The sequence below is a fragment of the Cherax quadricarinatus genome, chromosome 4 (genome assembly GCF_038502225.1).
Source record: "Cherax quadricarinatus isolate ZL_2023a chromosome 4, ASM3850222v1, whole genome shotgun sequence".
Lineage (NCBI taxonomy): Eukaryota > Metazoa > Arthropoda > Malacostraca > Decapoda > Parastacidae > Cherax > Cherax quadricarinatus.
This window is the reverse complement of record NC_091295.1, coordinates 44,646,919-44,658,694: the sequence shown is the minus strand read 5'-3', so window position 1 is coordinate 44,658,694 and position 11,776 is coordinate 44,646,919. Positions and strand designations below refer to the sequence as shown.

The window sequence follows — 11,776 nt, the reverse complement described above, 5'->3', positions numbered from 1 at the left end:
ATACATAATATAGGGGGTGGTAGGAGAAAATTCTCAAACAGCTTCAGGGAGAATCTTGAGTTTTCCCTGAAGCAAGTTTATTCTTTTCTCTGAGGATGAGGGTCCCCATGACAGTTCTAGAGGTGGTACCTCCCTATATTTATATATAATATATAAATGTATATATATATATATAATATATAAATATATATATATATATATATATATATATATATATATATATATATAAATTCTAAAAATAATTATAAAAGTAAAGCTATTTTTTGTTGTTGGTTACTTAGGTTTGAAGCCTATCGACTAGCTGAGGATCATAAACGCCCCATTTCACTTTAACTCCACCAGCAATGACTGTCTATGTAAATTCTCTGCATACATGCAGTGTATACCAAGTAGAGACACTGAGAAATATACACATCTCATTATATACACATTATGGGAAGGTAAATGAGGATTGTTTTGATAGATTGGGGAGGGGTTGGAGGGTGGGGAGAGGGGCGGGGTTGTATTGTGGGGGATAGGGGAGGGGTAAGAGGGTTTTGGAAGGGGAGGGGTGGCAGGGTGGGGGAGGTATAGGGGTATGGGAGGGGGGAACAGAAGTGTTAACATACACTGGAGAGACCAGACAGATCACTTCACTCTTCACCTCCGCACACTGAACATTCCCAGTAGCATTAATTATTTATCTGGTGTTCATGGTATGTCTTATTACAATAAGCTTTAGTGTTGTGGGGAAGATCACGTTTATCATTAAAATACTCTTAGTAGATTTTTATGTATCAGAATTTTAGTTGTAATTAAGAGCCTAGTCATCGTTTAATACAGATGGATAGGTACTATTTAACTAATTGACTCAGACTTGGTTCCCTTCTACTAGACTGGATCTTCTCGCTGTCTGACCCGGGAGATGTAGTTAGTTACTCTTTAAACTACCAAAACGCTTGTCTCTCAAAACTAATAATTTAAAATTTTTTATACCAGTTTTGTTAAGTCTAAATTTTACCCAAACTTTACTTCCTGACTCTAATCTTTACAGATGAACTTCCTTCTAATACTGCTGCTCTGTTCACTGTCCCCGATAACACTATCGGGAATACCCGATATACTCCGCAACCGCCAGGTAAACTTAAAAAAAAAAAAAATTGATATTCTCACTTCTGACCACAAACTTCATACTAAAATGTGCTTTTCTTCCAGCATGTCTTGCCTGGAACGGCCGCCGACTCTGGTACTACGGAAACTTCCGGACAAGATACATACGCAGCTGCTTCATCAGAATTTCATAGTGGCCGCCTCGTTCCTGGAGTCAGGTCCCCTGCAGCTGAAAGCAATTTCGGTAATCTGCTAGGTACTGTGCCTGCAGAAGACAGTCGCAGAAGTAATGCTGCAATAAGCTCTGGTCCACTGAGCGACAGTGGTACAATTGCTGGTGTTAACGTCCAAGGTACTGATGGCACTCTACCTTCAAACATAAGAGGCAATGCTTTTAGTCAATTTAGTACTAGTCAAGCTGGGACTGGTAGGAGCGGAGCTGGTATCTTAGCTGGTGGAAGGACTGGTACCAGTAGTCAGGTTAGCAGAGTTCAAGCTCTTATAACTCCCACGGTCACTCGAGTAATCACCGTCGACCGCTTCATCACCCTGACGGACCAAGCTTTCCATAGCGTTGCTGTTACACTAACCCACCTCAGCGTCCAGACTATAACTACCACAACGCGTAGTGTAAGTTCTTGTTTGTTCTCTAACTTGTAAATAGATTTTAATAATTTAAGCTTTATTCAAACTTTTTCTCCTACCCTAGATCGTACAGACTCCCGTGGATGATCGTGTTGCCCTCCAGTCAACATTGATTCACCGGCCAACTTCGTTGACTGTGACTTGCACGAAGTCTTACTTCAGTATCGTGACGGACGTCTCGATAGACCATGTCACCATTACCCATACGTCTTATATTATCAGCCAAGTTACTTACACGACGACAGTCGCCCAAGCGTAAGTTTCACTAAATTTTAAAGTATAGACTACCAGTACTCTGCCTCTTATATCGGAATGCATCATGACTAGTTTACTGTCCTGGCGTCAATGTTACTACTGGGGGCAAACATTTACAATGCTACCTTAAACTTTTTTGCTTTCAGATTAACGCTTACGTCGACGCTAGTGAGAACAATTGTAAACACTGAAAGGAACACTGTAACGGCCTACCAAACGATAACTGACACCGTCCTGGTCGCTGGTGGCTACAACCTGCCGAGCTTCTAACCTCTGCTTAATTACCTTTAAATAGCATTTATTTTTCTTAGCCCCAAAAATGTTCCTAAAAATTCTAGGCTATTAAATTCTTCAAGTTTTATTGTCTCTAAATAGCCCAGCACTTCATTAAGACTTCTACAGCTTTACATTTTTCCCCCCATGGGATTAGGGAAGTGGCAACTCCTCCATATTTTAAATGCTTATGTAGGTCCTTCACTTCCTGCACATTTACCTTAACCTTTGGCTTGCTTTCAGTGTCCCATTACAATGTACACAGCTTAAACTTAAATCCCTCCTGGGAGGTTCCATGACTGTGACGAGTGGCTCTTCACGCAGGGAATTAGCTGTACCCCAGTTCCCCAAATACCTTTTGATTCCTCCCCCTTTACACGTGGACTGTGTAACCCTGAGAGTTTTCACTTTCCCCCCCCCCCCCATCCTGATCAATTTTAAGTAATTTCAGCTTTCTGAAATCTCCTCCCCTCTAGTCCCTGGGTTCTTTCCAGGCTGTACATATCGCCTACAAGTTTTCATACTGAAACATGTATTTTTTATTTCTTTTTTTTTGTAGGCCTCGTGAACAGTATTCATGGTTTAAGTATCAAGTCTTCTCTGTAAGAATGAGTTTACCTCTGCATGATGCTTACTAGTTTAAGTCCTTCATTTGTAAAGGGCTTTGCTCTTCACTCCTTAATGCTGCTTTCTGCCAGTACCTCTTAAATTCCCCTCAGATAGCTAACTAGCAGCTGGGTCTCTCTCTCTCTCTCTCTCTCTCTCTCTCTCTCTCTCTCTCACCCTCCCCCTTCCCCCCCTCCTCCATGACTCGCTATGCCTAGAAAATGAAAATGCAGACGAACATTCTATAGACACTACAAACTGAACCAGAACAGTCGACTGACAAGAGCAGTGATAATGTGGGATTATAATGAAAGTATGGCAAATGTCTAAACGGCCCAAGCAGACATTGCTTGGCCTGTCTACTGACCTTTCCTAAGTATGGCCTAGATGACTTCTCGCTACATGTAAACCCTGTATCTCCTTATAGGGATACGGCTCGGTGCATTCTGTACTTCCCTGTAGGCTCAAACTTTAACTAGGCCAATTGTCTGTAATGCACCTACTACTGACCTATGCTGCAGTACTGAGGGTTCAGTTAAATTTTCCTGGCTGATGTTCCAATGTAGGCTGCTGCTTCAGAATTTTGACTTTCCGTAGCTTGGGCTTTCGTACAATACAAAACTAACACTTTGTAGGAAAGTATATCTTGAGCACACTCTATATCTAACTTAAGCTGAAACCCGAGGCATTGTAAGATTTGGTGTTCCATGTGGTAAGTCCTCCATGCTCGAGGCTACTGTTATTACTGCCCTGCCCTTTGGAAAAAAACCTCGCATCCTGATTTAGATTCCTGTGGGTTTAACGCAAACTGCCAGTGACGGTTTGGTAAAATTAGTCGGTTTACTGCAGAGATCCATGCCATTCTTGGCTTGCTTCATTGCAAGTTTCATTCCAGTTAGAAGTCTTTCATTGCTTGGGCATGGAGTCTATCCAGGTGTTCACTGTCCATTTAGTTCTTAATGAGGCACATGGTTGCAGGGTTCTGGTGTAAAGGCAGTTAGCCCCCCCCCAGAACTGAACTTGCAGGAAGGCTGCAGTAGAGCTAGACTTCTGCTTTGGAGACTATCTCATAACAGGCCTGAAATTCTCGTAAGTAGAGGGACCCACCGGAAGTTAAGTGGAACAGTTCTAAAAGACACAGGTCTGGGGGAAGGGTGGGGGTGCCCAACAAGCAGACTTGATGGTGCAAATTTCATAATTCCATGTCTGCCAGAAGTTTTTCCGAACCAGTGTAATAAGAACCGGCGAACAGGAACACTAAAAGTTAATCTTTTTGAATAACTGTGGGGGGGGGGGGGAGAGAGGGAGGGGGGACTACTAGAGGAAGTTAAGATCGGATATGACCAACGTAAATTTACCATGATCTTCGTACTTTTCAGCAAACATTTTTATTGGACCCCATGAAGATTCTAATGACTAGAACTCAAACCTTTTTACCTGGGTTACCTGAAAGTTCATTCCCTAGTTTCTTCCCAACCATTCTGGAAAGTCCCAAAGCTTCAGATTAACGATGCAGAAGTATAGGCTCCAAATTCGCCAATGGAGTAGAATGCAGCCGACACCAAAGTTAATTTTTCAAGTCATGCATGGAGAAAAAACTTGCATGACTGGAGAGGTCACATGCCTCTCGCCCGGATACCACGGGAAGATATGCCGGATGTGCTTGACTGAAAAGTGGCTAGTCTCAAAACTTGACCAGCAGAAACCACTAAATACCCATTACTCCCGAAAGTTTCTTAACAAAAGTCCCTCCTTCACTATTCTCAATTCCCTCCTTTACTCTTCCTTGGTTCTTGTTGAAGGGCTCTTCATCCAGAGCACTGAACATGTGCTCCAGTTCCCTGAACAGAGCCTGAATGCCTTCGCTTCCCCCAACAGGAGCAGTATAATCTCTACATATTTAGCACTCTCCATGATAATTTTGCCTTGCAGTATAAAGCAACCTACTGAAACTGACTCTAACGCCTAGCTCGCCTCCAGCAGTCACAAGCGCACCTGTGGAGTAGAGGGTTTAGCATTAGTTTAATTCAGGCGAGCTGTTCAGTGGAAGGGAGAAGGGGGGGGGAGGGGCTGATACCAATGGGCACTTGTTTTGAGGAATTGAAGCAGTTTCCTTGAATCAAATGATTATGTATTAAGGGTGATGAAGGGCAGACTCGCGAAATCGTAAGATACGATTGCAGTGGCTTACCTCTTCAAAGGGGGGCTCCTTGGGGTGGTGAAGAGGCTCTTGGTTTGAGGAATTAGACCTGTTGGTCTCCTTCCTCAGACTACCTAATTACCCCCAATCCCCCCTTCCCTATCCCATCCTCTAATTTCCTCTCACTTTTGCCCTTCCTTTTTGGCCTTTGGAATTTTTTCCCACAGGTGTGCTAGTTCCTAGGTAAGGGTACCAGTAGGTAAGGGTACCAGGGTCCATTCCATTGAGGTTCTTGGCAGTGGCATAGTTTGCCATGGAATCTGGATCGCCTGGGGATGTTCCGATCCTTCTCTGGTACCCGGAGGGTGGCTTTGGGTGTCTTTCGGGAGTGGTGTATCTCTGGAAGCCACCTTTCGGATTCCAGGGGTGGTGGCCAAAGGTAGGCTTTGTGGCAGATATCCAGCCGCCCTCTTGTCCGAGGTAGCTCGGCAGATGTGAGGTTGCTATCCCAGATTGCTGGTTTACTGGCATGATGGGTAGGGCATGGCACGGCACGGGTTCCATGCTGAATCTGCGCTACTTGCGGTGCCGAGGTCCTCTTGGGCACGGAGGGAGATTTCTAGCCCTTTCACTTCTCCTAGGAACTCTTTCCAATCCCCCGTTTTTTTTTCTTAAGAAAAGTAACCTAATCGTGGAGTACCCAATCCATGACACCACTACACCCAGGCCCCTTGTTACTGCACCCCATTCTGGCCTAGTCTTTTGGCCACTCTTTGGACATTACTAAGGCCCCTGTACCTCTTGCTGGTGTTTAGTCATCCTCTTCAGGTGCTGGGGTTTTGACTGACTCATTCGATTTGTCTGACCTCCACTCTCCTTTGACTGCTTCTGGATTCTCCCTCTATAGTGTAGCGATTTTTCGAATCTCCAGCCTGTCCCACGTCGGACACTCTGGTCCCACTTCTAAACGTCAATGACAATCTCCTGATGCTACTTTGTTACCTTCCCATTCTACTCTGAAAAGACCGACACGTCATGCACTCCCTCCATTGTTTCGGACCACACAATGGACTAAATTCTTTACATTAAGATAGACTTCTACTGCCTTTCTGACCATAGTATTGGCAAAGCACTCCTATACCACGCTGGTAGATATTTCCTCAAGTGGTATGTGAATCATCAGTCCAGAATTCTACCAAAGCTCATTTTTTTTTCTTTCACATATCTATACCATTCCTATCACTATCAAAAAACATTCCCTCAATTCTTTTAGTGGTACTGTTATTCTGCCCCCATACCATAGTCCAACAGAATTTCCAGACATGTGGCAAAGACATTCTCGAACAGCTGAACTCTAAGATCTCCCAATTCTCAAGGTAGAACCTGTGTTCTTCCTGCCCACAGGTGAAGACTACCCTTGCAATGTGGCTCGTTTAACTTTTGACAGCCGTGAACTCCCATTGTTTATTTAGCAGGAATTCGGTTAAAAGTTCGGAAGGTGATCCCTACACTGCAACAGTGTAGGAATTTCTGGTGGCTTGGCTACCCAGCAAAATATTTCAGATCTATAGCCGAATGCCCAGTCTGATGCCAATGACCATTCTAATAAGTCTTGCAATCAAACTCCCTCTTGCCTTAATTGTCATGAGGCTCGCCCTTCGTACTCTTGCCGTTGCCAGGGCTACTTAAATGAGAGGGAAATTCGTTGCCTCGGAGGCAGGTCTCCCTTAGGCTATGGCAGTTTCTCGTCTTCGCCTCAAAGGGAGACTGCCCCGTGTTTCTTATTCTCGTGTTTCAAAGCGTCCCCCCCCCTTCTGGGGTCATCTTCTGCAGCCTCCTCTGCAGTTGCCAGTCCCATAGTCACTCCTGTATCTAATTATTTTGCTGTCCTGGGCTCAGACGTCCCTACTTCAACTCAGTCTGTCCTCGCTTCTGTGTTCTCCCTCACAAACCCCGGTATGGACAAGACCTCGTATGACACCTCCAAATCGTCCCTCTACTTCTCAGAGGTCCAAAAAATCTTTAACCCCTCCTTCTCTTCATCTACCTCCACATTTTACCTTCCAGTCTGTACCTGGGTCTTCCCCTTTCACTGGCTAAGTGTGGAGGTTCATCCTCCTTGTACTGTGCCTTCCTCCCCTGTCCCCTCCCAAGTTTCTTCTGCTACCTCCTAGGTTTCTGCCTCTTCTGTCTCCTCCGACACTTCTCCAGTTCCCTCCACCCTTTCGCCCCCCCCCTACCTTGGTACAGTCCATTACAGCTCCGATCTTTACTCAAACTACTCCTTCCAACTCCAATATTGTCTCCCATACGACGTCTCTGAACTCCGAAACACTTGAGGCAATCTCTGAATATATTGCAAAGACTAAACCATCAATGGACACTAATTCACCCTCTGTTCCTTTTCTCTTCTCCATCTGCACAACTCCTTTCTTCACAATGCACTGGTCCTTCACTACTTGAAAGTTTTCCTTTGCCACCGCATGTACTTTCCTAACCCCTCTAGTCCGTAGGTTTCCTTGCCTGCGGATTTCAGGCATGTTTATCGTTGCCAATCATGGCCTATTTACAGTGGAATATTCGCGGCCTCAGGGGTAATCGGGGTGAGCTTCAGATGTTGCTCTCCCAGTTTTCCCCTGTTGGTGTTTGCTTACAGGAACCAAAATTACTCTGCCATTATCTATCCCATCTCGGGCTATAATTGTATTCTTCAGATCCTTTTCCTGATGGGTCCTTTAGTGAAAGCGCCCTTCTACGCACTATTCCGTACCAACGGCTATTTGTCCATACCTTGCTGCATTACACAGCAGCCCGTATCCACTTGCATAGGTGGTATACACTATTCTTTGTATCTCTCTCCTCGGGCATTATCTATCCCGGATGTTGCCTTTCTTGTTTCGTCATTACCGCCACCACTTCTGTTGCATGGCGATTTTAATGCCCATTTCCTCTGGGGAGGGTCTCGCTGTGATTCCTGTGGCATTCAGTTAGAGGCTTTTCTTGCTACCCACCCCCTCCATGTTTTAAATACAGGTGCTCGCCCATTTTGATCCTCGGACTCGCTCTCTTGCATCGATCTGTCTGCTCTTCCGCCGCCGCATTAGACTTCGCCTGGTCTGTTCTCCCGGATTTACATGACAGCGATCATTTCCCAATCATTCTTACTTCCCCTTCATATTCACCACCTCTTCGTATCCCACGCTGGTAATTTGATCAGGCAAATTGGAACCTTTACTCATTGTTTTTAGAGGTTCCATATTCGTCCTCCATTGATGAGCTTTTACACCTCTTCTCGTCCTCAGTTTTAACTGCAGCTTCTCAGAAATGCGTGCCTTGGTGGTCTCCTGCTTGTGCTCGTGCAGTACGTTTGAAACACTGCGTGGGTCAGGTACACGTACAATAGAACCACGGAGAGTCCTCTTGATTTTAAGCAGAAGCGTGCGATCGCTGTCATCCGTGACACTAAACGCACTTGCTGGCGAGATTCTCCACCATCACCTCTGCTTCCTGAGTGCAGTCTGGAAAATAGTACAAAAACAGTGGCAAATATTCTCCTGACCCGGCTCCTGTTCTGCAGGTTGCGGGTGTTGATATAGCAAACCCACTAGATGTTGCCAATGAAATTGGCAATCATCTGGTCCGTATTTCTCAGGGGCTCCATCTATGCCCCTCGTTTTTCCTCAGTCTGCCAGAGAGTTAGCACCCTTGGACTTTTCTTCTGAGAACAGTATTGTGCCTTTTACACTTCAGGAACTGGAGGCAACACACTCACCTTACCGATCATCGGCAGCTGGGCCCGACGACATTCATATTCGAATGCTACAACATTTACTTCAGTCAGCCCTTGCAGTCCTATTACGCCTTTTCAATCTTATTTGGTCAGAGTTCTTCCACAGCTGTGGAAATCTGCCATTGTTCTCCCTTTCCACAAACCGGGTACTACGGGGCATGAAGCCTCGCACTATCGTCCTATTGCTCTTACCAGTGCAGTTTACAAAGTGATGGAAAGCCTGGTAAATAGACGTTTAGTGCGGTATTTAGACGCAACAGTCTCTCCACTCGTCAGTATGGCTTTCGTAAGGGCCGTTCTACCATAGACCCCTTACTACGCTTGGATACGTATGTTCATAATGCCTTTGCGAATAACCACTCAGTCATATTTTTTGACCTTGAGAAGACATATGAGACAACTTGGAGGTATAATATTTTGGCCCAAGCCCACTTCTTAGGCCTTCGAGGCAATCTACCATCCTTCCTTAAGTTTTTAACTGACACATTTCCGTGTTTGGGGTAACAATGTGCTCCCCCCGGACTTTATCCAAGCTGAAGGTGTCTCCCCAGGGATGTGTTCTGAGCACAGCACTTTTTTCTCCTTGCTACAAATGATTTGGCCTCTAGTCTTCCATCCAATATTTGGTCATTACTCTGTTGATGACTTCGCTATTGCCTGTGCAGGCGCTGACTGTCACCTCATTACAGTTTCTCTCCAGCATGCGGTCGACCGTGTTAAAAACTGGGCCACCACACACGGGTTTAAATTTTCCAGTACCAAAACTCGCCAAATTACTTTCACTAGACGCTCTGTCATCTCCGATCATCCTTTATACCTCTGTGGCACCCGTATCCCTGAACGTGAGTCAGGTTTCTAGGCCTCCTCTTTGACCGTAGGTTATCCTGGAAACCTCGCATTACTTCTCTGAAGACAACTTGTCCACAGCCGGCTGAGCCTTCTTAAAACCCTTGCTCATCTTTCATGGGGAGCTGATCGTCGAACTCTCGTTCGCCTACATTCCACCCTCATTTTATCGAAACTTATGGTGACCAGATCTATTCAGCTGCCTCTCCTGCTACTCTCTCTAGCCTCAACCCCATTCATCACCAAGGATTACGTTTATGCCTTGGTGCTTTTCGCTCTTTCCCTGTTGAGAGCCTCTATGCAGAAGCGAACGTTCCATCCTTATCCGATCGCCGTGATGCCCATTGCCTTCGCTACTAAGTACACTCTCATGATCTCCGCAATCCTTCCATTTATAGAATGGTCACCGATATTAGTAGACATTCTTTATTTGTTTGCCGCCCGTTTGCTCCGTCCCTTCTCTCTTCACCTGCATTCGCTCTTGTCTTCTCTTCAATTTCCACCTTCCTATGTTCATGTAGCATCTCACTTTTCCCTACCCCCCTGGGAAGTTCCAGCTGTTCGAGTCTGTTCTTTCTCACTCCCTTGCTCGAAAGCCCAACTGTCTACGGTAGCTTCCCGCTCTTTTTCTTGACCACTTCCACTCATTCTCATGCCATTGCAGTGTACACAGATGGCTCTAAGTCTTCTGACGGCGTAGGATTCGCAGCAGTGTTTCCGGACAGCGTCGTACAAGGGCATTTACTATCTTCAGCTAGTATTTTTACTGCTGAATTATATGCCATCCTTACAGCACTTATCCGTATTGCATCTATGCCTGTGTCATCATTTGTGGTTGTCTCAGACTCCCTTAGTGCTTTACAGGCTATACAAAAATTTGATACACCTCACCCCTTAGTCCTCCGTATCCAACTTTGGCTACGCCGCATCTTTACTAAGCATAAAGATATTGTTTTTTGTTGGGTCCCTGGTCATGTTGACGTACAGGGCAATGAACAGGCAGACACTGCTGCGCGGTCAGCAGTACATGACCTACCAGTTTCTTATAGAGGTATTCCATGTACGGACTATTTTGCTGTAATATCTTCCCACCTTCACACCCGTTGGCAACAACGTTGGTCTACTATGCTCGGCAACAAACTTCAGTCTATTAAACCGAGTATAGGTTACTGGCCGTCTTCTTATCACCAGTGTCGAGGTTGGGAGACTACTCTCTCCCGTCTTCGCATTGGCCATACTCGTCTTACTCATGGATATCTCATGGAGAGGCGTCTTGCTCCTCTCTGTGAGAATTGCCAAGCTCCATTATCAGTCAGCCACATTCTGTTGGACTGCCCACTTTATCAACGAGCACGCAGAATTTACCTCTGTCGTCGTCTTCGCCCCGCTGCTCTCTCTTTACCTTCCCTTCTCGCTGATGGACCCACCTTTCATCCGGACTCTCTCATTGACTTTTTGACAACGACTGACTTACTTCACAAATTCTGATACTTTCAGCCCTTTCTACTTGTATCTCTTGCTACCCTCTACCCCCGTACTATCCCCTGCCCCGCTGTTTTCTGTAACCTGCTGATCATCCCCCCTCCCTTCTGCCATCCAATTCCCTTGCTTCCTTCCCTACCCTGCAGCGCTGTATAGCCCTTGTGGCTTAGCGCTTCTTTTTGATTATAATAATAATACAAATGATTTGGCCTCTAGTCTTCCATCCAATATTTGGTCATTACTCTGTTGATGACTTCGCTATTGCCTGTGCAGGCGCTGACTGTCACCTCATTACAGTTTCTCTCCAGCATGCGGTCGACCGTGTTAAAAACTGGGCCACCACACACGGGTTTAAATTTTCCAGTACCAAAACTCGCCAAATTACTTTCACTAGACGCTCTGTCATCTCCGATCATCCTTTATACCTCTGTGGCACCCGTATCCCTGAACGTGAGTCAGGTTTCTAGGCCTCCTCTTTGACCGTAGGTTATCCTGGAAACCTCGCATTACTTCTCTGAAGACAACTTGTCCACAGCCGGCTGAGCCTTCTTAAAACCCTTGCTCATCTTTCATGGGGAGCTGATCGTCGAACTCTCGTTCGCCTACATTCCACCCTCATTTTATCGAAACTTATGGTGACCAGATCTATT

General features: G+C 45.6%; 1 protein-coding gene across 1 annotated transcript; it reads left to right on the top strand.

Moving 5' to 3' along the window:
• The first annotated feature begins 571 nt into the window (after positions 1 to 571).
• On the top strand, positions 572 to 2,348 carry LOC138854570 (uncharacterized). The gene is made up of 5 exons (XM_070098531.1): positions 572 to 695; positions 1,034 to 1,117; positions 1,195 to 1,719; positions 1,799 to 1,989; positions 2,136 to 2,348. The coding sequence occupies exons 1-5, from the start codon at positions 693 to 695 to the stop codon at positions 2,257 to 2,259; spliced, it is 927 nt and encodes a 308-aa protein (XP_069954632.1). The 5' UTR covers positions 572 to 692; the 3' UTR covers positions 2,260 to 2,348.
• Positions 2,349 to 11,776: the final 9,428 nt, after the last annotated feature.

What these genes read in the sequence shown, in the direction of transcription:
- LOC138854570 (XM_070098531.1), top strand. An exon ending in ATATACTCCGCAACCGCCAG is followed by an intron (nt 1,118 to 1,194) that starts GTAAACTTAAAA and finishes CTTTTCTTCCAG; the next exon opens with CATGTCTTGCCTGGAACGGC. An exon ending in TAACTACCACAACGCGTAGT is followed by an intron (nt 1,720 to 1,798) that starts GTAAGTTCTTGT and finishes CTCCTACCCTAG; the next exon opens with ATCGTACAGACTCCCGTGGA.